This window comes from Dendronephthya gigantea, unplaced genomic scaffold, assembly GCF_004324835.1.
Source record: "Dendronephthya gigantea isolate DGI-Jeju-01 unplaced genomic scaffold, DenGig_1.0 000012F, whole genome shotgun sequence".
Classification (NCBI taxonomy): domain Eukaryota; kingdom Metazoa; phylum Cnidaria; class Anthozoa; order Malacalcyonacea; family Nephtheidae; genus Dendronephthya; species Dendronephthya gigantea.
Genome location: NW_021163022.1, coordinates 2401951 through 2428003, shown reverse-complemented (window position 1 = coordinate 2428003; position 26053 = coordinate 2401951). Strand labels below are relative to the sequence as shown.

Here is a 26053-nt window from a genome sequence, read left to right as displayed (position 1 = left end):
GCATGTCCGAGTATCCGTGTTCCGCCTGTTAACCACACTGACCTATACTTTACCCTCGCACACCCTCGCCTCCCTGAAGATCTTAGGGCCTGTTTACGTGGAGTGAGTTATCCCACCCCACTGAGTGTCCCACCCCCTCAAGATCAGTGGTTATCCCCGGCTAGGCGAGCTAAGCCGGTTGTATCAAGTCGTTTAGCGGTGGATATTAAAGTAAAAATTAAATAACACTCTTACAACTCTCTTGAATGAGTGAACTTGAATATTATGCACTGAATATGTGTTTGTAAACAGTATCTTTTTATCAAGGTCAAAAACATTTTGTTCGCTTGTTGAATAAAACGGCAGACTAAAAGACTTGCTTTCTAGTTTGAACTTATCCACAAACAAAACGGGCTTGATAAAACCGGATGTGTTAACAGTGGATGTGTTGGCAGTTTTCATCTCGCCTTAATTATTGATCACTCTTACTTAGGAACGCCTGAACGCGGGCATGTTTACATTCTGGTCATACAATGCAAGTTCTTTCAAAACCGCTTGCAACACAATATATTATTAATCGTTTGCGAGTAAATATTTGTGAGAAATATTTTGTAAGTGCATTATAAGAGTTCTAAATTTCAAGAGTTCTTGAAAATTGTATTTGACAGAGAAGCCATATTAAGTGGAAATGCCACTTTTTTTTGCAAATTGCGGTCCTGATCAGGTGATGGCCATCTCGGGTGAGTACTGAAGAAGGCGTCATATTTGCACAGCACGATTGTAAAATGTCGAGAGATTTAGAAAATATTTGATTTTTAAAATACGATTCTCCTTAAAAGTGTAATGTGTGCATTGATTAACATTTAGGGGGGTTTATATTACTGCATATTTCGTGCTGTAGAAGTTTCATACTTTAAATCGGTGTCAAATACCTACAATTTATTATTATAAAGAATTTAATTTGTTGTTGCAAATCAACATTCTAATTCTAACCGGCGTTTTCCTTGTCATTCTTGAATGCTTTTTTCGTTAAAAGCCAGTGGCTAGATTACTGCAGTGGCTAGATTACTGCAGGTATATTGATTCAGTCTATCATTTGTAAAAAGTAACATGCATTTTTGGCATATTTTATATAAATCTGTCCGAGGAAAAATCTGTCCGAGGAATTTTTTGGGCCAATACTTTTGATTTTATGTAGTTAATTGTGTGCTTACATTATCACAAAGTGGCAAGCCCATATTTAGGGGTTCACAAAATAGTGATTTTTGCTATCCACTGTGAATTCGCTGTGAAATTATTGTGATTTTTTCAACAGGATGTGGTCATCACCCATACAGAATCATCCAAGGTGGAAGAGCATTCATAATGCCATGTTTTCAAAAAGTTCAAAAGTAATTTTTTCACTCTTTGAATAGGGAATTTAATTTGTCATCTGTGAACAGCTATAAACTGCCTGTTCAATGCTGCAGGAAAAATGGGTGATGTTTGCTTCACTTTTATCACTGTATTAATTGTTTTAAAAAAATAGAAACATCAGCTTTCCACTCATTTGAGTCATTTCATAATGAAATTATCAGCTTAGCCTTAGGTCTGGCTAGAAATATTTTGCTTTGTTAAAGATGGCGAGGGGTTGTTGCATGCATGTATTTCTAGTATAAAACAGTATGACTTTCTTTAGTAAATTTATGTAGTACCGGTATGCAAGGACATTTGATAACTTTTCAAAACATTTCTGCCTAATTTAGAATGCCATTGAGTATATTCACCCTAAATGTTCAATCTCCAAAGGCATACACACATCATGGAGTCCCAGTCATTGTCAGTGGGATTGCACAGGTATTGTAACATTTGCTATTAGAGTAAATAAGAGTTCTTAAATCTATCATGTACCACCTTTAAGCAATTTGTGGTAGGCCAATCTTGACACAAGCCTTGGATATCATTAGTGTGTCCCAAAGTACTATTGTTGTGTACTGAAATATAATTTCAGGTTAAGATCAATTCTCAAAATGAAGACATGTTGAGGCAAGCATGTGAACTATTCATGGGAAAGAAAGCTGCAGAGATTCGTAACATTGCATTAGAAACAATGGTAAGAAAAATTATTTTGACTACTATTAGACATTTATTGTGGATGTGTGTGATTTTCTTTCCTATTCCTTAAGGCTCAGATAGGTCTGAATATTAATGCAGTCACCCTTCCCATGACCCTTGCACCTCTGCCTAATTATGTTAGAATTGTTTGCATTTTATGATGAATAGCTTACACTGTAGCCATGATATCTTCCAACTTTAATGTTAATTTTGTATTTCTAACAGGAAGGTCATCAGCGTGCAATATTGGCAAGGATGACAGTAGAGGTATTACCTTACTATTTCTGTGAGTCAATAAGTGCCACTTTAATATGTATTATACTATTGATAAATGATGCCTTCAATAATGTTGTAGGAAATTTACAGGGATCGGAAGAAGTTTGCCAAAAGTGTGTTTGAGGTAAGGCTTTAATGTGGGCAGAGGGATCAAAACTTAATCTTGATTCCAATGTTATTTTGCAGATACATACAGTACTGTATCTACTGCAGTTACATATCTGCTATGTAAATTATAAAATGGGGAAAAAAGAAAACATTTATTCATCTATTTAAGGTTGCTTCTGCTGATCTGTTAACCATGGGAATATCTGTGATTAGTTATACATTGAAAGACATCCGAGACGATGAGGTGATTATATGCCTATATTACAATAACTCTCTACCTTTCCTCTGTCTTTCAGTCTTTCTGTAAATATGCCTACTCATTTGTGATTTTCACAACTTCATTTCCCACATGCTTTTATTCCAGAAAAATGTTACATCTGTGGTCTGATACACTTTCGGCCTTTTTATTCAGGACTATCTAAAGTCGTTAGGCAAGAGCAGGACAGCAGAAGTGAAGAAAGATGCTCGTGTAGGAGAAGCTGAGGCATCCAGAGACTCTGGGATTAAGGTGAGAGCTGCTAAATACTGAGCTCAGTATACACCTGAACTAATGATCAGGATTCTCGGAGAGTGTGAACGGTCTAAGACCAGTCCTGCTTCAGTAAATTTTTGAGTTTAATGCTTCTAGACCGCATTGGCAGACCTCGCGAGATTGGAAGCAAAGTATGAGAACGACATTGAAATAGCTCGCCAAGAACGAGATTTCATGATAAAAGATGAAACTTATAACCGCGAAATAAAAACTAAAGTCGCCACGGCTGAGTTGGCTTACGATTTACAAGTCGCTATTACTAAACAAACCATAAAAGAAGAAGAGATGGGAATTAAGATCGCAGAGAGAGCTCAAGAGATTAAAGTACAACAAGAGGTGTGTATGTGGATTGAAGAAAGATAGAGAGTTATTGTAATATATAGTGTGTAAGTTAGATTCAATAATAACTAAGTATGAGTTGATGGTATATAGTACTCTGGGGTACAGGGAACTGGCCTCAGAGTGCCTCTGGCTGCATGCCATGCAATGTAAAGACCCATGTCTTATGTACCACAAAGGCTTCTTTTCACAATTTCACTCATCGCGAAGACCAACTGACAAGCTCGGTGTGAGTGTTTTCATCCAAACAAAATGCTTCTTGGTTATTTTAATTAGATGCAAGTAGCTGCAGCGAGCTTACGAGTGGATTTTTGACAAGACAAAAAGAACTGACGTCTTCACAAATTAAAATAGCACTCACCTTATCCGCTCTGATATGATTATTTGTTTATTCAATATAAAGGAAATTGCAAGACGGGAGAAAGTTCTTGAAGCGAATGTTAAACTTCCTGCAGACGCAAGTAAATATGAAATGGAGAAAATGGCGGAAGCTGATTTACAAAGAGTTGTCCTTGAAGCAGAAGCCAAGGCCGAGGCAGTCAAGGTTGGCATCGTGACGTGCAGAGCATGCTTTATAACTTGGTTTGAATAATTTTAGAATAATTTATAACATTATATTTTGGTCAGTTTGGTATTTTCTATAATCAACAATCTGGCGTTTGAAGTTATCAGGGAAATGTGAACAACTGAGAGGCAATCAGGGTTCTACATTGATACGATCTCCGTCTTGAAAGTTGAAACTTTTATCTGGAAAGTTGAAAAATATTTGAAACTTTTAATAGCTTGGGAAATGTCCATTACAAAATGAGTGATTATCATCCACCACACATTAGGCAATACTCAATTGCTGGAAACAAATGTGATATATAGACACAGATAATATAAAAAACACACATTAATCAACTTTCATTCTCTAGCAATAAATAATCACTTTTTAGTTGAAAGGCGAAGCAGAGGCTTACGCTATTGAAGCGAAGGCGAAAGCAGAAGCTGAACAAATGGTGAAAAAAGCCGATGCTTGGAAAGAATATGAAGATGCTGCCATTGTTGATATGTTTCTGGAGACGTTACCTAAGGTCTCATTTTAACGTTACCTTCTAAGATTATTATCCCTGAATCTTTCAGTATTGTTTCCATCTTACGTCACGTACTCGTGATGTGGAGTTCCGTTGAGGACGGAGTCTTATATATATTTTTTTCGCTTTAGGTGGTAGCTGAAGTTGCTGCCCCAGTAGCGTCGTGTGATAAGATAACAATGGTGTCTATAGGAGATGGTCCAATTGGCATTCAGAAAATGACCAGGGAAATACTGGGTGCTGTAAAAGACCTTCCTACGGAGATGCATGACTTGACTGGCATCGATATTACCAAGGTGATTTTGCAAGCACTTCATTTACCTTTCCAATGTTTAATGCACTGCATTTTATTTCTGTACGTAATAATGATTAACTATTTTTTTTTTATTTTAGACGGTGAAAGCAAGAAGTCTTTAAATCCACATAATCATCATAAATCCTTTGTGTATATAATGGTGTAAAAATTGTGATGGCACAATATTTATAGAAATACTAATAGTATACCCAATAATTGATGTCCAACGAAAGTATACAATGATGCCGTTGGTCTATAGCAAAGGTTGATATGAAAGGTTTTATCAAAGTCGTCCAAGACATGCGAAACGCATGTTCATTTTCATGTGACGTATACAGAAGGAATATTAGGAAGGTTAAAATACAATAGCGGGATACGACACTTTTAATTGAAGAATATATGGGAATCAACATTGGGCACAGCTCTGTCATTACTTTGACCTGAAGGGGCTTTCCGAGGTACTAATACTATGGCCTCTTTACACTACTGGGTATATCAAAGAGAAGCAACACTTAATATTCTAAAATTCATATTGTTCTTAAGCACAATAGAATTTTAGGCCTCTGGGACCGGGATTACAATGGCTAGTCAGCCTTGTTTTTTTATGTGGAAAAACAAGGTACAGCAATTCCGTCCGTTAGACGTTAACGGCAAGCGAAAATGCTCGGAGAATCCGGTATAGAGTGTAAGCAAAGCCTTAACTTTCAACATTTGAAAGTATTTAGGGTATAACATTAATGAAATTAGGGTATACATATCCAAAATTATTTAATCAATGTAAATGCGTAAGACGAATATGTAATAATTATTATTATTAATTATAATTATATAATGTATGCATTAATTTTTCTATGCAATACTTAGAGCATTTTTATCACTACAAAGATATTATCTCGAAACATTCTTTGAAAGAGTAAGCCGCCGTAATGCAGATATCAGGGCCTCTTTTAAGGATATGTAACTGGGTGGGACATTTTCCCCAAGGGACCTGAAATAACGTAAAAAGGGGACCTGAAAAAATCTATTAAAGTCCATAAAATTCCAGTTACTAGTTTAAATATAGGTTTCGCTACACTATAGGGCAACAGATGATGATCAAATTTAGAAAATAATGTCAACACACGTTAACTTTGGGAGTTATTTTCACACCAAAAATATGAAAAGGGACTTTCTACTGGGGGGGACAAAATTGCCGACTGGGGGGGAAGTAAGGGGGGCTGGGGGGGCAATTTCCCCCCCAATCTATATGTTAAAAGAGGCCCTGGCAGATATTTCTGCGATTAATCCTGAAACTGATTAAAAATTCTTTAAATTATTTATGCAGGTCGAGCATGTTTTATAGCGATAAATATCCAACTGGATGCAAGCGCCGGACAAACAAAGACCAAGCATTACTGAGCACATGACTTTGTACTTAATGACGTATGGTATTGTGTGTGGTTATAGTGGTATAGTTTTTATAGACAGCGACCGATTCCGCGCGTTTAACATAACAGTACGAATAAGAAGTCGTTTACTGACCCAAGGGAAAAGATATTTAAGAAAAGATGCCAAATTATTTTGCAACTTGTGGTCCCGATGAAGTGATGGCTATCTCTGGTGAGTATTGTATATTGCGTCATATTTGTACAGTACGACTTTATGTCTATTGTTTGATTCAATTGAATGAAGTTTAGGTATGATGCAGGCGCACAGCGCAGACTAGATTAGAAGTAAAATGTTACGAATTTGTTACGAATAACGGAAAGAGGATGAAATAAAGGATAGAAGGAGGAATATATTTTAATTGGATCTCAGCACAAAAGCTAGGTAGAAGTGGCGTGCTAGAACGATAATCGCATTTACATAATATTCTAGTTCCTTGTGAAGATGACATTACGGATTTGGTAATTTATTGTCAGACAAATTTATGCTTCAACGTCTTAATCACTCAGCCGGCAAATACGTGATTGGTAGCCGTTAATTATTTAATTAATATAATGATTTGTTTCAAATCACATTATTGAGAGAGGACAGTATAGCTAGGGCCTATTGATTGTGCAACCCGGTGCCACATATTTAACCAGTTACTGCATTAGGCTGGATTTCCACTTATAGAGAAATAGTTCGCTAGCGAAATATTTGTTCTTAAGAATTTTAACGACAAAAATAAATTATTTCAACATGATTGCTCTCAATTCGAAAGAAAATATGCAAATATTTCGCAAGCAAACTATTTCTCTGTAAGTGGAAATCTACCCTTACTACTGGCTGCCGTTAGCCAGCTCGGAAGTTCTGATGATTCTGATTGGCTGGAAAATGCAATTGGCTGGCTGTGAATATGGTAATACCATGTAGGGTAAACGGTTTTCATTTGTTTTTGGCATCAACTGAGCCGTTGCTAGAGAATTCTTTATCTTTAAAGCTAGAGTATTCAAAATCATTTACCGCATTCCTTTGTATTTTATGAGAAGCCTGCTTTTAAGTTTTGAAAACAAAGACCGTCTTTTTGTATGGTTAAGGCTAAGATCTCTTTAACTTTCTAATTTTTTTTAAATGTTTGTGAGGCGCATAGGATGAGAAAAATCAGTCTTTTAGGGTGTCACTTTATGATTGAGGTTTAAGGCTAATTTGCAAACGTCAAACTGCTGATTTTAATTATTTTATACCTCGACAAGTTTAATTTTTACCTCTAGTTAGTTTGTTAATTGTTTTCAACTTGAAGCCACCTAAAACAAAAGTTTACCCCTATGAGCTATGTTCAAAGATGCAAAAAGTCGTTCTTCACATGCATGAAAAATAATTTTCACTCATTCAAGGATAAATGTAAAAATGAGACAGTGCATGGTCAGCATTCTAAAGTCCCATTACCAGAAATTTGCGACATGGTGATTTGCATTATATACTATAACTTGAAGGCCATTATGTATAGCAAATTAGCGCACAAGCGACAGCCGCCATTTTGTCATCTATTGCCTGGTAATGATTGTGAAAATAAATGAGAACTATTGTGAATTTTTCACAGGATGGGGTCATCGACCTTACAGACTCGTTCAAGGTGGAAGAGCTTTCGTATTGCCATGTGTTCAACAAGTTCAAAAGTAAACTTGTTTTTCCACTGTTTTCACGTTTTGTGTGCTTGTCTGGTACTGCATGTGTTAGCTTTCAAATTCTTGTTATTCATTTAATTCTAGAATGCCATTGAATATATTCACCCTGAATATTCAATCCCCAAAGGCATATACACATCATGGAGTCCCAATTATTGTTAGTGGAGTTGCACAGGTAATTGTAATAGTTCATTTATTCTAAGACTAAGGAGTAACCAAATTGTGCTGTGAAAAAAAACGCGATTTGTGCGGTGATAAAAGAGTTTTAGCGCAGTGTCAGTTGTCTTATATATGCACATTATTGAGGGTAAGTGTAGATATAATTGCATGTGTATTTATCATAGTGTGTTATAGTTTGCTGCATAGAATCGGTATATTGCGTAAATTTTAAGTCGCAGAATCAGTACATATATACATGCACTCATCCTGATGCAAGGCAGCCGGAACGTTCCTGAAACAACGTTATATGTACGCCCGGCAATTTCTACCGTTTCTTGCAATTCAGTTGTGCATGTTTTGCTGGTGGTTGAGTACAGATCGATCATCAGACTGATGGTAAATTGATAATAATTCCAAGGTGAAAATCAATTCCCAGAAGGAAGAAATGTTGAGGCAAGCATGTGAACTATTTATGGGAAAGAAAGCTGCAGAGATTCGTGGCATTGCTCTAGAAACAATGGTAAGAGAAATGATGTTGATCACCATATGGTGGACTTTCATTGTGATCGACGTCATTTCATGATCCTAATCCTTTTCATACGTCTTACACAGGCTGCTAAATCTATAAAATCTAGATCTATAAAAACATGTTATTGCGACTAAGAAGTAAGAAGTAAGAACTAAGAAGTTTAAAGTTTACATAGAATACAAGAGATTTTAGAACTGTAGCTCCACAAATTGTTTCACAACTTTGGATCAACATAGCAACACTGTATTATAGCCGTGAAATCTCCTGCCTTCAATGATTATTTTCCATTTCTGACAGGAAGGCCACCAACGTGCTATACTTGCAAGAATGACTGTAGAGGTATCATTTTGTCTGACTTCTCTGTGGGTTAACAATTAACTGAGTACTATAGCTTATTATGTGACGTACAATTGATAAATGACATCTGGTTATCGTAGGAAATTTACAGGGATCGAAAAAAGTTTGCCGAGAGTGTTTTTCAGGTAAGCCTTGTAGCGGCTAATGTTGGATGAGAGGATCAAATCTGAATCCTAATTTTTATTTTTCTTTCCCACTGTTACGTTGTATCAGTGAAATTGAGCCTGTGTGATATTTTGTTTCAATTACTTGGTGTTTAATTAAAACAACAAGAAAAGTTTGAAAATTATGTATAAAATGTTCCATATTCAAGTAATTTAACCGTTAACAATCTGTATGGAGAATTAAAAAAATAAAACATCTCCTCAAGGTTGCCTCTGCCGACTTGATAAACATGGGGATATCTGTGATTAGTTACACACTAAAGGACATCAGAGACGACGAGGTATGTCCGTATAAATATGAGTTGATTGTAAATTGCCTTACTTCATATTTCTCTCTATGTCGCGTTATGTACCGGTTGATGCCTCTTTATCATTTTGGCCCCTCATGTTATGTCCTTGGGCCAATTTTCCTCCCAAACCCGGCTCTCACAAACTCATAACTGCGACCTTTTGTGTTTCAGGGTTATCTAAAGGCATTAGGCAAGAGCCGGACAGCAGAAGTCAAGAAAGATGCTCGCGTAGGAGAAGCTGAGGCATCCAGAGACTCTGGGATTAAGGTGGGAGATTGCTAAATACTGAGCTCTCTATACTGTGAACGCTCCGTAATTGGCAGTGCCGTAAGACCAGACGCCATGGGAACGCCTCGCTAAATAGTTAGTTTATTGAATCGATTCCAGACCTCGTTAGCAGACCTCGCGAGATTGGAAGCAAAGTACGAGAACGATACAGAGATAGCTCGACAGAGTCGCGACTTTAAAGTTAAAGATGAAACTTATAGACGCGAAATAAAAACTAAAGTCGCCACGGCTGAGTTGGCTTACGATTTACAAGTTGCTATTACTAAACAAACCATAAAAGAAGAAGAGATGGGAATTAAGATCGCAGAGAGGGCTCAAGAGATTAAAGTACAACAAGAGGTGTGTATGTGGATTGTGAGATTGTAGTACGTTGTAAGTATACGTATAGGTACCACAAGGGGTATTATTGAATTGGGGCTTTATCTCCTGCAAGTTGCACCCAACTGCTGAAAGAGAAATCTAGAAAGAGAAAAATGTAGGGAACCACACACTGAGAAGCGTTTACTGTTAAATTGTGAGCTATAGAGCTCTGGTTTTCAACATGCAAGAGACCATCGGAGCAAATGATCGTACTTGATCGTATTTTGGAAAACAGAGAACTTAATGTCTCTGACAATTAATAGACACCTACTGTGGTCAGTAGATTCACGTAACGTTCTAGTACTTAATATCCAAATAAAAATGAAATGGGATGTTTCATGTTTGTCGAAGGCATCCAAACGATTGCATCCCCATCTTCTCACGGCAGTGTATTAACCCAAGAATTTCCAACTGATTGCAATTGTCTAAAAAACAACTCCTTTCAAAAAATTATTATGGCTATAATAATAAGCAGTGGCTGGTAGGCCTTGTGATCTCTTGTTATCATATGATCTCATCACGAACCACAACTAAGGAGAGAAAGACTCGTTGATTCAGTCAGCGACGACATAATTGAAATTCAATATACAGCTTACATACGGGGACCAACGTTGTAAGAAGACCATCGTTGACCAACGTCAAACCAGGGTGCATATATATTATAGTATATAAACGCCCTACGTGAAACTGAACGGTTAACGGTTTCTTCCGATCTGTAGGAAATTTCAAGACGAGAGAAAGTTCTAGAAGCGAACGTTAAACTTCCTGTCGATGCAAGTAAATATGAAATGGAGAAAATGGCAGAAGCTAATTTACGAAGAGTTACCTTAGAGGCTGAAGCCAAGGCCGAGACTATCAGGGTATGTCAGAAATGTTTAGTCGATTAGAATCATCGTAGAATAATCTCCTGGTGGTACATTATTTTTTAATCAACCTGACTAAGAAAGAGAAACACAGTCGTTGATTTTAGGGGAACTGGAACTTTGAGTACTGAAAGCGTAGGTCATGGTTCCAAGACGGAAAAACGGTTCCAGAATATCACTCAATCAGACACTACATAACTGGGTTATTGGTGGACACAATTGTGATAGACACAGACTCACAGAGATTATTAAAGACACACGCACCAACTTTTGTATTCTTTTTCTGTACATTCTGTAGCAATTATTCATCGCTTTTTTCAGTTGAAAAACGAGGCACTGGCGTACGTCATTGAGGCGAAGGGGACAGCGGAGGCTGAAAATATGGTAAAAAAAGCCGATGCTTGGAAACAATACGAGGATGCTGCCATTGTTGATATGTTTCTGGAGACGCTTCCTAAGGTCTCATTTTGATATTCTTGTCTAAGATTATTATCCCAGAATCTTTCAGTATTGTTTCCATCTTCCGTCACTCAAGCTCATCTAGTTGATCCCGCCGGGTACGGACGAGTTCTTCATCATCATGCCTCTCTTTTTTATTGAGGTATACCTTTCGATCTTCGAGGGGAGAGAAGAGAGAGGTTGAAGATGAAACACAGAATCTCGATATGGAAGGAAAAAACTCCTTTAAGTAAGAAAACGTATAAAAATGGAGGAAATTAATTTTTTTCTGCTTTAGGTGGTAGCTGAAGTTTCTGCCCCAGTAACGTCATGTGATAAGATCACAATGGTATCTATAGGAGATGGTCCAATTGGCATTCAGAAAATGACCAGGGAAATACTGGGTGCTGTAAGAGACCTTCCTACGGAGATGCATGACTTGACTGGCATCGATATTACCAAGGTAACGAATGATTTAGTACTGAGTAATAAATAGTGATTTGCAAGGCACTCTATTTACTTACCCATTCGCAGATTTTATGTGTATTGGTTGAAATTCGGGGAGCCTATGCCAGCTAGCGTCAGCTAGCCTATATCGCTTCCAGATCCTCACGTTTTACAAAAGCTATCTTTGGGAATTAGAACCTACCGGAAGAAGGTCTATAAATGACAGAACTGAACAGTACCAAAAGTCTCTAGTTCTCACAGTAATTCACATACGCCATGATGATTAAACAACAACTGTGTTTTTCTAATTTTAGACGGTGAAGGCAAGAAGTCTTTAAATATTAATCATCATTATTCCTCGAAGGCTCGAAAATTATAGCCATATAGCTATTTATAGGAAGTATTGAAGTGAAATAACACCAGTTATGAAATAACATTAATATAGTTTTAAGGCCATGATACAGTTTTATTCAAGTCCGTGCAAGACTCCGACTTGTGCAGTTTTACTTTTACGTTCAATTGATTGGTGTGGTTAAGGTCTGTGAGGCTGCTTTTTCTAAATTTGGATGTGCAGCGATGTCTAACTGACCTTTATTAGTTTATTTTTTATAGGTATTTTTTAACCAAAAAAATAGATTTGCGACTAGCTTTTGTCCTACTAATACTCCTTTTATGATTGCTTTATTTGCTAGCACCTTCTTAAAATTATGATCTGTGCATGCACCATGTCCTAAATCCTTCTAAAACGATTAGGTTGGTCTAGCTTAGCTATAGATAAAGCTATAAGCGCCCTGCTTCAGCCGAAACCATATTAGTGATGGGCGATACTTCGATACCAAGTATCGATACTCACCGATATTTATGATTTGCAGTAAATATCGATACTTGACCAGTGGCTGCAAAATTTCGATACTGAGCCTACAGTATTTTAGGTCAGCGTTTTCCACCAAAAAGTATAAAAAATTTGATTTATTTTTTTTTGTTCGTCACTTTTTTGTTCCTTAGTTCTTTAATTATACGCTACCAATCACAACAATTTCTGCCCATTTTTCATTTCGCGAAAAAACAAAGGGAAAAGCCAAAAATGTGAGTGGATAAATGCACGTTACGGTTTGGTATATGAAATTACAAACGGTAAAAAACGGCTCAATTTTCTGGTATCGGTATCGAAATTTGGTATCGATACCACTACAAATTGTCTGGTATCGAAGCGGTATCGTATCGATTTGAAAAAGCTGGTATCGCCCATCACTAAACCATATGGCCGAAACAGCCGTACACTGCACTTATATGAAGTTTCCCAGCTTTGCTTGCTGGCTCAATGTTGTCAAGGGCGTAATTGAAGTTATTCAACACAAATTTGACTGCGTTGAAAAGGAATATAATTTTCTTTCTTTTCGTATTTTGTTGTAAATATTACATATTTTCGTCATGGTTGGCTTTGAAACTTGCGGACCGAATGAAGCACTTGTTGTTTCAGGTAAGATATATAAGTACTTAAATTTTGTTTTAAATTTTGCGATGAATTTAGAACAAAAATATTTTGCACAAGGTGCATCGTCGATCGCTACTGTGTCACTTAAATATTTGGAATTCAATTCTTTGTTCTGCAAAAATATCTGTGTTTAACAGCATTATAATACGATTACTATTTAGGTTTTTCGAATGCCAGATTTATAGAATTGAGTTTATTTCGCATTTTTCAATTTTGCTTTGTAAGCTTCGGGCTTTCATTTACGCTCTCTTCAAAATCATGTTCATAACAATAATTATGGGTGTAATAGGATCATATGTAAATGTACAATATAAAACATCATATTGGCGATGAAAAATGCAGAAATACTAGTATTGATATTATTACTTTTGAACGTAAAAGCAGTATTTATGTTGGACTTTTAATCCTTGGTATTTTGAATTTGATCTAACACCTTGTCAAATTATATACCCAGTTCAAGTTAGGCTAAAATATCAGGGGCTAAGTCAGGCCACTATTTATAATAATCCTCACGTTTTTCTTATTTTGTGTATTAAATAAATAATATATATTTGCTATCATATTAATTGACAATAAATTTCTTTTGATTCTTAAAACAAATTATAAAATACTCTTTGAAAACATGAAGAAACATGTTAAAATGTAAAACGTATACATTTGAATGTCAAATGAACACCTGTGAGTATAGACCTTTCTCATAATGATATCAAATGCAGGATGCAAATGTCACTCAAAGTTTATGGCAAGATTTTGAATCCTTAAAACTGCAATTGTTATTTTTATTATGATCAAAATAAAATAAAATTCTTCAATCAGATTAAAGTGTTGAATGTGCATAATTTGATGATGAAGTTCCTCATAGAATTGTATAAAAGGAACTTTGTTTTTTGAAAGTCATCCTGTTTATTAAGCTGAGACCACTTGACATGCCATAAATATTTATATATGATATATTATTATATTTGTGTACATTCTTTTCATATTGTCAATACGTAGGTCAATATTGCATGCGCATTCGTATGCAGGAAGTTGCATCTACAAGAAACGAGTACCCAAATGCAACCAATTCCTAAATACACTAATAAGACACACGAAACTCCCTTTGCTATTGATGCCAAGTTTAGTAACCATTTTTTGATGAGTTCTGAAACTTCTGTTGGGTGTAAAAAATCTATTTGCATTGTCATTAAATCTGCCTATCGTAAAGCCTAGTATTAAAATGCATTATGCTTTTTCAAACTTATAGGAATGTGTACTGGAGGACCACCAAAATATGTTGTTGGTGGAAGACTGTTTGTACTTCCAGTTGTTCAGACAGTTCAGAGGTACATATATTAAATAAGAATTAATATTATTATTCATTAGATAGTGGAATCATCTGCTGAAATGTACGGATAATTTCAGATATCTGTCAGTGCCCGCGCTGTTTTGCAGCAGACATAGTGTTATCTGTTGGTGCCCACGCTTTTTTGCCAGCGGACATAGTGTTATCTGTCGATGCCGCCATATTTTTCAACCGTTAGGTTGTTATGTATAGAGGTTATTGGTCCGCCATTTTAGAGCAGTATTGTGCACAAGTGCAAGAAATTTGTGAGCTTGTCGTCTCTTTTACATAATAAAAATTGCAATGGCTGCAAGCATGAGTGCCCATTTCACATCAGTTTCAAGGCAGGAAATGGAAAAATTACTCGCTAAATAAAGACTCGAAAAACATGAAGAAGTCTACAAAATACTATTTTTGAAAATTGGATGTAATTATTGAAATACGACTAATAAATTTGTTTGGAATATTTATGATTTGTTTATGCTCATGTGCTTGTTTTTCAAAATCCAATGAATAATAAAACAATTATTGAATTTAGCTTTTACAGGGTATCCAGAATAATTCAGACCTCAATCAATGTTATAACATTGACCTCAGACTGAATTATTCTGGATATCCTGCATCTTGATAAATTATTATGATTATATATATATATATATACCGGGTGTCTCATAAAAAAGTATCGGTGTTTGATTTGTTATACCTTTAAAACTAAATAAGGAGTTTCAATGGAATAGACTTCACTGAATTCAGAAAGGCATAAATAAAATTTTGATATATGACTTGAATATATTTGAGCAATACTGAATGAAATAATACAGTTTCATTTCGAAGGAGCAATTTTGAAAATGCTTAAAATTACATTAAATCAGCCGATCAAATTAGCATTTAATTAAATTGCTGTTCTTGTCGCACACAACGCATGATAAATAATATTAACACATTCGATGGTTTATTCATCTGAAAAAGCATGTCCTTGAACACCTATACAACGTCGTGCTCTATTAACCATGCCAGAAAAAGCGTTTTGTACCATTTGTGCATCTAAACTTTGGCACGCTAAGATAACTGCCTGGCGGAGCTGTCTCAAATTCCTAGACTGCTGCTCATGCGGGACGTTCCAGATTTGTTGCTTCAAATATCCCCAAAGAAAAAAGTCGCAAATCGCCAGATCAGGAGATCGAGGAGGCCAGGGCCAATCGCCGCGTTTTCCCATAACCTTGCCTGGAAACTGTCCGCGAAGATATCGCATTGTCGCATTGCTGGTGTGGCAAGGGGCACCGTCTTGCTGCCACCACATTACACGACGGTCAATATTGTGTTCACGAAAATCTCTCTGAATTACATGATAGCCTAAACTCTGAAGTAAACTCTCGCAATGTTGTCAGATACGCAGAATATGGTAACGGTCACCCTCGCAACATTACGTTGAATTCGTTCAAGGTGCCGAACAGTGATGGTTTGGGCAGGTTTAACAAGAGCTGGTACTGTCTTGGCCCACATTTTTGGAAAGGAATCTCGACAGCAGAGAGTATTTACGGATTATTCGCTGAAAACCGCTTCATCAGAAACTATTAATTGATCAAGAAAACCAGGATTTCTGTCAACTGTGTCAAAAAAATCGATTGCAAAATGCAAGCCGTTGTGCTGGGTCGCCTTCTTTTAATGCCTGTCTGCGTATTAAAACGTACGGATGAAATTTCAGGTCTTTTCACAATTCGATTGACGTGCATCGACTTAATCCAAGACCATTTCTTCGGGGTGGAACGTTGTCCATTTTCTAGCAGAGATTGTCGGACTAGGTCAATGTTTTCCATCGTTCTTCCAGTTCTCGTCCTTCCACTCCGTCCTTTATTGAGGTTAAGACACGTGCCTTCTGTCAAAAATTTGTCGTACGTTCTTTTAATTGCTGCTCTAGTCGGAGCACGATCACCTGGCCAACGTCCTAGCCATCGCCTTCTTACCTCTTCGGCATTATTTACCCTTGCATACTCAATACAAACCCAAACTCTTTGATCTTTCGTTAGCTGAGGCATATTCAACTTGGTATAAAATAACGATATCCTAATTCGCTTGCATGCAAGAGGTCCCATGAGGGAAATCAAAGCGTTCGGCGAACTTTGGACGAGAAATGTTGGCATTTTTCATTTCCCACAAGGAACAAAGGTCAAAGTATTTTATGTAAACCATAAAATAATACAAGATTGAAGCTAACTTCTTTAAAATTTTCGGAACTCGCGAAAAAAATAGAAAATGTCTTCAAATAAATTTATTGAGCCGTTTTAATTGATTTTTCGCCAGTTTTAAAACTGAAGTTTGGCTTAAAACACTTATATCTCACCCAATATGTGGTGAAAGATCTAGCACTGTATACCAAAATTTAAATTAGCATTTTCTTAATACTATAAAACTTATTTGAAAGCCATACCTGGTATAGTTTTTACATTATATTAAATCAAACACCGGTACTTTTTTTCGAGACACCCGGTATATTATGTGCATCTTGATAAACTTTGCCACCCATGCTCTACATGCTGCTCTTTTTCCTATACTTAAGGTTAAACCTGAATACAATGACGTTAAATGTTGATTCACCAAGAGTTTACACTGTGGAGGGTGTACCTATTTCAGTCTCAGGCATTGCACAGGTGAAATAAATATACCCAGCTTTTGCTCTTCAGATGTGATATGTGATTATGTAATTTATTGTTTTGTTTTTATATGTCAGTTTAACTTTGGTAGTTTAATCATAATGTTCATCTAAAATTCTGAGATACAGATAAATTTATGTTGTGGAATAGGTTAAGATACGAGGCGAGAATATGGATATGGTGAGGTCTGCAGCTGAACAGTTCTTGGACAAGAGTATTACTGAAATACAAAAGATTGCCTTAGAAACTCTTGTATGTTTTGTTTTAAAATATAATTTACAAGCTTTATATTAGGTCAATTATGCAGTACAATATGTGCACAACTTGCTGGGCTAAAATATATTCATCCAACAGACTGAAAACTATTTCAATCCAATTTGAAACAAGACGCCAATTCTGGCGGTTACTGCGTCGCGCCAATCGTTGCATGCAACTGTGCCCCATTTCCTGTCAATATTTATTCCTTTAGAAAAATGTTTCTTTCTTAGGTTTTCTAGTAAATAGAGCACTTCGTACAGAATATACGGGTAAAACTGCATTATTGGTGCTAGGCATATGTAGCTAACGATATACGTGAATAAGGCTGAGTTTGGAATCATGTACTCTGGGAATCAGTTTGTACTGAAATTCAATAGGATCGGTCTGGCCGTTTTTACCCTTGAAAGACAAGTGCGGTTTGATTGAAAAATGGCATAGAATGGCATACAAGGCTTTCATAGCATACAAGGCTTTCATGGCATACAAGGCTTTCATGATTCATGTGATCGTTGTCTCACTTGTCTGTAAACCCGTTTTAGTGTAGGTTTACCATGATCAGTGTGTGCTAGTGTATGCAGAGTGAGCATATCAAACAACACAAGTCGAGAATCCAGCATTATGATTACCTGTACGTATTTTCTCGAACGACAGACGTCTAGATTTCCTGCGCTATCGGCCATGCACAGCGATTCGTATTTTATATGACGTGTTTCGTGCATGCTGTTTCCTGCTTTTGGTTCGCACGACCCGAGTTCGAATCCCGGCGACAACAAACTTTTTCAATTTTTTGTTTCAGTAAAATATTTCTTTTGTGGGGGTTACTAGGCTTAGATTACTATTTAAAGTGTGTTTAGCACGAAAATATTTCGATACGAAATCAAACGAGTTCAAAATACGACTATCTTAGTTGGCCTGCGCGGCCAGGTAGACCGGGTCGAAAACGTAAAAAACACAAAAAAAAAACAAAAAAAAAACCACCGACGGCAATTTAAGACAGCGTTCGCGCAGTGCGCGACGCAGTAATAAGTTTTCATTTGTTTGCAATTTGTAAAACCCTTATCTTAAAACCATTAACCTAGGTTTGCCCACAGAAATGTTTGCGATAGATCTGCAATCACTGCCACTCAGCACTACAGTAACTAATTCACTTCCATTCTTTTCATAGGAGGGACATCAGCGTGCCATCATGGGAACAATGTCAGTTGAGGTGAGTACAGTTTGTTAAGAAGTACTCATTAGGTTTGTCTTTACTGAAAGACATTACTCTTTTCTGAAGGAAATTTATAAAGATCGAAAGAAGTTTTCAAAAAGTGTTTTTGAGGTATAGTGACAAAACTTTGTTATTTATTACACAGTTTTCTGTAACTCTGTTCTATTGCTGTCATTTGTGAAACTATGAAGTGCAATATGTATCTAATGTTGTGTTCAGTTCTTCACTCTTGCTATTTATTTGTAGGTTGCATCATCAGATTTGTTCAAAATGGGAATTGCAGTTGTCAGCTACACATTAAAAGACATTAGAGATGATGAGGTTTGTGACAGAAGTACTTCCATGATAACTTCAAATGAATGAAATATGCACACATTGATGTACAAAAAATGTTTCCCAAATGAAATAAATATGTTGTACAACATACTTAACAGTACCCCAATATGTAAATATAACAATCTATAAACTGTTGTGATTATAAACCAAAAAGCCTTATACAATAGACAATAGACAATAGACAATATAGCTACATTACAGTGACTTTAATAGTAACATAATATTTGCAGGGATATCTTTATGCCCTTGGTATGTCTCGAACTGCTCAAGTGAAAAGAGATGCAAGGGTTGGTGAGGCTGAGGCAGGCAGAGATTCTGGAATCAAGGTACTGTCATCCAGTTTTTATCTTCTAGAGATTATGTAAGTTCAAGCTCAACCCTACCACAAGCATACTTCAGGTATCTTCATATTTCTTGTTGCTGCAGGGTTATCTTACTCTTACCTCAACTTTGCAGGAGGCGCTTGCAGAAGAAGCAAGAATGAAATCAAAATACGAAAACGATACAGAAGTGGCGAAATCTCAAAGAGATTACGAAATAAGACAAGCCGGTTATGATCTTGAAGTTCAAACAAAGAGCGCTCAGTCAAAACTTGCTTATGATCTTCAAGCTGCAATCACGAAACAGAAAATCAAAGAAGAAGAAATGCAGATTTTGGTCGTTGAAAGAACACAACAGATCAAAGTACAAGAGCAGGTATGAAAGATAAGAAGTTTCATTGTTTTAACAGGACTGAAACTCTCATCAATTCAGAAGTCTGTATCAAGTGTGATCCTTTCCAGGAAATGGAGAGAGTTGAGAAGGAATTAGAGGCAACAGTTCGTCAACCAGCAAGCGCTGAGAAATATCGAATGGAACAGATTGCTGAAGCGAAGAGAAACAAAGTTATACTTGAAGCTGAGGCTGAAGCGGAAGCTATCAGAGTAGGTGCATTACTGTCGTAGCAAATAAAACTCCCCGGTCCAAATCCGTCCGAATCCGCGAATGTGGATCCGCTAGTAGTGGACCTAAACCTGCAAATATCCCTAAGGGATTAAATCCAGGCGCGTAGCTAGAATCTTAATTGGGGGGGGGGGTGTATATTCATATATTCGTCTTATGCCCGACTGATTTCTTTTATACGCTATTGTTCCTATGATATGCATATATAAATATACCCCTCCTCCCAAAAATAAACAGTCTAGTTTCGGCCTTTGAAACACAGAGGGCAAGTTAAAGAGGTGGCCAAGTATCTTGAACTATGAAATTAATCATTGGGAATTCTTCTAGGTCAAAGGTGAGGCACAAGCGTTCGCTATTGAAGCTAAGGCAAAAGCTGAAGCTGAACAGATGGCAAAGAAAGCTGATGCATGGAAGGATTATCAGGAGGCAGCCATGGTTGATATGGTGTTGGAAACATTACCCAAGGTATATACGTTGTTGACCAGCAATGTCTGGCGTTATTGATAATTTGATTCACATCATCTAGAGTACTCATAGTTCATTCTTGTGAACTGTGTAGGGCTGTGTTCGACACTTAAAAAGGTTGCAAAACAGATTTGGGTTTCTGCTTTTGCGTTTTATTTCTGTTTTAAATTGTTGTCAAGATATACTAGGTCGTGCTCAGTAGCGTAGCCAGCCTGTCGATTTGTCCCGCTATGCTAATTAAGACCAATTCTAAAGACATGAATAATTATAATAACTCGAAATTTGCATAACAGGACAAAATCGTCAGGCTGGCTACGCCACTGGTCGTGCTTCTCATATGCCGAACACATTAACAGCAATAGATAATGATCCACCTCAACTGATAATTTATTGTTTTGAATGCGTTCGGTACATGTGAAGCCCGACGTTTGAAACAGGACTGGGGTACATAACCATGAACCACTGACACAAGCCTAACCGACCTCATCTCCCTAAAGACGGTTATTATCCCAAGTTGTTATTCGTCATTCTCCAAATTTAAATGTTTCCTAGATTGCGGCAGAGGTCGCCGCTCCATTGAGTGGTTGTGATAAGATTGTGATGGTCTCAAATGGACAGGGTGATGTTGGTGCTGGTAAGATTACTGGTGAAATCTTGGATATCGTTTCCAAGTTGCCAAAGGCTGTGGAATCCTTGACCGGTGTGGATATCAGTAAGGTATGGTGTGGTGATAATATGTATTCAATTAAATGATCTATTTAGTATACACTATTTATTAATCCTTAAAACTGCTTCACTCCAATAAAAGCCATCTCTCGTTCATCTCATGTCAATGCAGGGAAAATCCTTTAGTTCATTTAATCTAACTATTCATGTCTACCATTGCGTCCAAAGGTCAATCGGGCATGAGATGAATACAGGGTGTAAAAACTGCTAATACCATAATTTGAATGCACGAGATCATTCATTAGAATCTCAATGGCTGTGCAACTAATTAAGGCCGGCGCACACTAGATATGTGCTTAGGAAAAAGTCATTCGTGGCCATCGGCGTAAGCCAGTTGCTCTCGTGTGCGGGCGACTTTTCCGGCGACTTTTGGCACGAATGACGAAAGTCACTAGTAAAGTCGCCCGCACACGAGAGCAACTGGCTTACGCTAATGGCCACGAATGACTTTTTGCTAAGCACATAGCTCTAGTGTGCGCCGGCCTTTACGCTTCTGGGATTTGAAGATGCGTTTCCACGTGCAGTACTATTAAAATAAGCCCCTATTGTTTACGTATGTACCCTTGTGGTATGTGCTTTATGAGGCTGAATTTGCTCGTATACGATTAAAACAAGAAATTATTTTCAGATTTTTTATACACCCTTACCCTGTATGTATATATTTCCCCCCTACTAGCACTAATTATCCCTGGCGCGTTCTTTAAGAAAGATACATTTACACTTTAGGCCCTGCAGCGATCTGTTGGCACGAAACGCTAGTCTGGGTGATTTCGTAGAAACTGGACAGGTTTTATTAGAATTATTTGTTATAAATGCGATTTTATTACGGTAAACAAATCAAGGTAAAGCTGAATGCTTGTACTTGCACGCTGCGATCAAAATTATTATTATTATTATGTATAATATTATATATGCCGCGATGATTAACCATAAGTAATCGTGATATAATTAAAAATCCTCCATCAAACTAAATTCTATCCAGGCTTCTGCGATTTGGCAAGTTGATTTACATACAGAGGAGGTTGGACAGCAGGCCGCAAAGCATGATGGGTATTGAGCGCTCAATTATGCGAACGCTTCATTTGACGTTTTGACTGTCGTGATGTGAAGAGCTCTGCGAGTATAGGAAAAATGGATGCTTTCGAAAGACAGGATTTTCAAGCTGCGATAGTGCAAAATACTATGATGTATATGTATTGTTGCGATCCGCATTACGACTTATCTTTTACTGTACCGAGTTTACCGTTTTTTAAGCTGCATGGGCTTTGCTGCCATTTCGCCTTTCATAATACTCCGTCTGAAAGAAGACTTTGTATTATACCAAACACCGAAGCACTGCTTTCGAAGTTGAATGGCCTTAAATCTCCTTGTGTCATCAACGTTAAAGCAAGTACTATATTTGAGGTTAGTATAAAGTACTTGTCAACACCTCATTTTTTAATATTTTTTATTAACTTTTAAGGCTTGATTTGTGTATTAAAATTTAACTGAAACTTTTTTTTAGTTTGGTACTATCCCTGATGAATTTATTCATTGTAAAGCGGAGAGAATGCTTTTAATTTGGGATTTTGATGTGGATCGTGTATTGACAGAAAATACGAGCGCTGTGGATGCGGTTACTCCTGATTTTGATGACATCGAAATTAATAATGAGGACAGTGAAGAAGATGAAAGTGAAGAAGTTGAAAGTGATGAGGAAGAAATCACTCATGCTCTACCATTCAAGTGCATTGGAGCTGCTCATGAACAAAGTTACCAACATCATCTGGAACAGGCATATCTTGCCCTTGAATATAATGAATCAGTAAATGTTAGACTAAGACCAGAGCCGGAGAATCCTCGGGACCAAAATGCAATTGCTATTGATCTTCATTATGGAACTCAATGGGAAAATGTTGGATATATAGCTTCTGAACATTGCAAGTATTTACATCCACTGATTGCAGCAGGAGATATACTAGACGTCTATGTTGAACACATCAAGTTTCGGGTTAACTTTTTAAAAATAGGATTTTATCCAAAAATCTGGATAAAGAGGCGTGGTAAATGGGAAGGTCAGATTGTAAGGGCTAGTATGAGTGTACGTTGACATATAATTTCATAAGAACCAGGGTTTGCAAGTTGTGAATTTCTGCAATTATTTCCATTGGCTAACCTATGTAGATTTTTCCAGCATTTTTGCCATCAACTTGTTTTTAGTCTGGTTTCCATATGACAATCAAGTTGTTGCATAATAACTAATAATGATAGATATTTTTCTTAATGGTTAACACAACACCCTGACAATGTTGTATGGAAACCAGGCTTTCTATTTTATATCCTCAAAACCTATTGTCTATAACCAAAGCACTTCACTGTCATGTGATATTTCATACAAACCCTTGCAGTATTAAGAAAATTAGAAAAATATTCATACAATACATGGTATAAATATGTAAATCTGTATTTATTGATGAACAAATAAATAAACTCATCAAATTTTATTATGGTTATAAATATTGTAAGTAAAATTGCCTTGACAAAACAGCCAAGATTTTGCATTTATACATATATTTACATGATGTTCAAAAAAGTAAAAACCTGCATACACACACCATTGTTTTTTGTTTCTATGCTATTGTTTCTATGCTAATAGCATTTACAATTCATGCAAACTTGAAGATCAATTGTACTAGATAAGGTGTTCATGCCTTTAGCTTTTCAATCAACCTAATATACATAAATATTGCCAGTTCTAACACACAATGGCTTAGTAATGCAGATCTTAACTCACACTAACTGTAAACATCAACAAGCATCTAAAGAACAGAACCAATATAAAATGTCAGTTTATTTTACTGAAGAAGTGAAAACATATAATCACACAATATGTTTCATATTTATCAATTTTGTGAAGGTGGTGGTGGTGGTAAGCCTTCTGGTTGTTTGAAATGTGCTGATCTAACACTCAATTGACCACGTTGTGGGATTACAGCTAGGCGTTAGCGAATGAGCATAGGAGTCGTCACTGCCAAAAATGGAAATCTATATAAAATACAAAAAAATACTATTTTCCCGTCTAAATGTTAATAACTAAGGAAGTTAAACCATGAATACAAATAAAATTTACATTAATATTACAAATTATGTAGTTAAACAATATTTGAAAGGGAAATATCCCATTGACCCGAAATGCGCTATTTTGAACATCTCAAAACAAGAGTGGTAAATTCAAAGCCCGATATCTCGGAAATGGTGTGGGGTCGCAAGGGGTCGATCCAGCCGATTTTTTTTTTACATACTTAACTTCATTCTTACAAAGAATCTCAAAAATCGAACCACAGGAATTCGAGATTTTCAACTTTGAAAATTGTAAACAGACAAGCACATGACTCATCACTTCGGAACGACCCGACCAACTTCAGTTATAAAAATCGACTTAAAAAGTAACGCTTACCTCGATAATCTCGACAGATATCGCCAGTCCAATGAATCTTTTTTCAAAAAATATGCGTTTTAATCAGTAAACTTTAAAAAATATACTCAATATTTTTATGTTTCTCCGTCTTATGTAAATTTTCTCGCTCAAAATCTTCGCAAGCACGCTTGGAAAATAGCGCAATCTCATTGGTCGAGAAATTCACGTGACAGCTGTCCAACCTCCTCTGATTTACATACTACATAAACCATTCACACCGTAACGTTAACCTTACATGCACCAGTTGTAGGGTATGATTTAATAACCTTTACGTTTTTAAATTTCAAAAATAGTTATCTATGCCAAATAACAAATGGGCATAGTGCTATATTGAAATTAGCAGGATTTGAAACACATGCACATACATATGATAGGTCTACTGAAATCGCAATGAGTGTGTCCAAGGAGACCCTGGGTACGAGGTAGAATCAGTTGATGTCTTGATAGAATGTTTGACTTAAGCCGTTTTGCAAACATTTCCTAGTACATTGTACAAATTGAAATTGTTGTAGTGAAGAGATATTGATCAAATACGTGACTAACTATAGTAAAGTTTGTCATAAAAAAACTCAAGATGTAAACGTATAATTAAATCATCAAAATGATAAAATAAATTGTCAGTTGATTGCTGTTCACGTCAGGCTCAATCTTTAACTATACAATAGGATACAATACATTGTTTTTATAGAAACTTTTCAAGCTAAAAAGACGCAATCTTGCCGATGTTCAAAGACAATGTAAAAGGCAGTAGGCATACGCTGTTTGTTATTATGCAAAGCCTGTAATTTACACGTGCAAATTTCCCATATAACAAAGTCAAAGATATTTTGTTTGCGTGGATAATGGAGGAAGTTGTGGTAAATTTTTCACGGCAAATGCATTTGAACAAAAGATGGAGGACTAGTTTTCCACATGAAAGAAAATTTGCTTGTGTAAAACGGATTTAGTCTCCTGTAACCTGTTGATCGAACTGCTCATGCTGACACGCACATTCAGCTTCACTGTAGGAAGGTGGATTAGATGTTGAGTGTTGACTCTAGAAATGCTGATGTATTTCAACTTACAATGGTTGAATATTAGATTAAAATAAGGTATGCATTAGATGGTTATGCAAATTCCATTTCATTGTTTTTACTGTACAAGTTTGAATAAAGAAGAACTAAAGACCAAGAATAAAGCAAACTGTATCGTAATCATTGTTTTTTGGCAATCATGCAGTTAGAACAAATGAGTTTAGAACTTAAAACACCCTACGGTCGAAGTGAAGAACGAGTTTCCAGACCATGGGTTTATGGACATCAATTCGAAGAGATTGCGTATTCAAAGCAGTGAGATACAGTCTTTGCGGGAGATACGCCTCGCGAGGTTACCATGTATGCGTCACGCTACACCATAGATAAATCTTTTAACTGTTTGGCGATAGATTTATATCTTCAGATATTGGTGGCATTTGTGTTCGAGTTTTCTCAAGACTAAAGTGAACGTGGTTTTGGCGTTAAAGTACAC

At 36.6% G+C, this 26053-nt stretch overlaps 4 protein-coding genes across 4 annotated transcripts; all 4 read left to right on the top strand.

Annotated features, from left to right (window-relative positions):
• The first annotated feature begins 498 nt into the window (after positions 1–498).
• LOC114518968 (flotillin-1-like) lies at positions 499–5511 on the top strand. Its single transcript, XM_028539019.1, has 13 exons — positions 499–719; positions 1295–1370; positions 1725–1815; positions 1970–2071; positions 2299–2340; positions 2429–2473; positions 2627–2701; positions 2870–2965; positions 3086–3325; positions 3732–3872; positions 4267–4404; positions 4536–4700; positions 4798–5511. Exons 1-13 carry the CDS (start codon positions 668–670, stop codon positions 4819–4821), a joined length of 1287 nt encoding a protein of 428 aa, XP_028394820.1. The 5' UTR covers positions 499–667; the 3' UTR covers positions 4822–5511.
• A 2361-nt stretch (positions 5512–7872) lies between these two features.
• On the top strand, positions 7873–11732 carry LOC114519046 (flotillin-1-like). Its single transcript, XM_028539098.1, has 10 exons — positions 7873–7963; positions 8366–8467; positions 8774–8815; positions 8914–8958; positions 9204–9278; positions 9459–9554; positions 9675–9914; positions 10655–10795; positions 11120–11257; positions 11535–11732. The coding sequence occupies exons 1-10, from the start codon at positions 7874–7876 to the stop codon at positions 11730–11732; spliced, it is 1167 nt and encodes a 388-aa protein (XP_028394899.1). The 5' UTR covers position 7873.
• Positions 11733–13020: 1288 nt separating this feature from the next.
• Positions 13021–22099, top strand: LOC114518856 (flotillin-1-like). Its single transcript, XM_028538872.1, has 13 exons — positions 13021–13163; positions 14425–14503; positions 17060–17150; positions 17304–17405; positions 18577–18618; positions 18688–18732; positions 18868–18942; positions 19188–19283; positions 19414–19653; positions 19740–19880; positions 20227–20364; positions 20917–21081; positions 21817–22099. Exons 1-13 carry the CDS (start codon positions 13115–13117, stop codon positions 21847–21849), a joined length of 1296 nt encoding a protein of 431 aa, XP_028394673.1. The 5' UTR covers positions 13021–13114; the 3' UTR covers positions 21850–22099.
• Positions 22100–22110: 11 nt separating this feature from the next.
• On the top strand, positions 22111–23541 carry LOC114518857. The gene is made up of 2 exons (XM_028538873.1): positions 22111–22494; positions 22595–23541. The coding sequence occupies exons 1-2, from the start codon at positions 22222–22224 to the stop codon at positions 23177–23179; spliced, it is 858 nt and encodes a 285-aa protein (XP_028394674.1). The 5' UTR covers positions 22111–22221; the 3' UTR covers positions 23180–23541.
• Positions 23542–26053: the final 2512 nt, after the last annotated feature.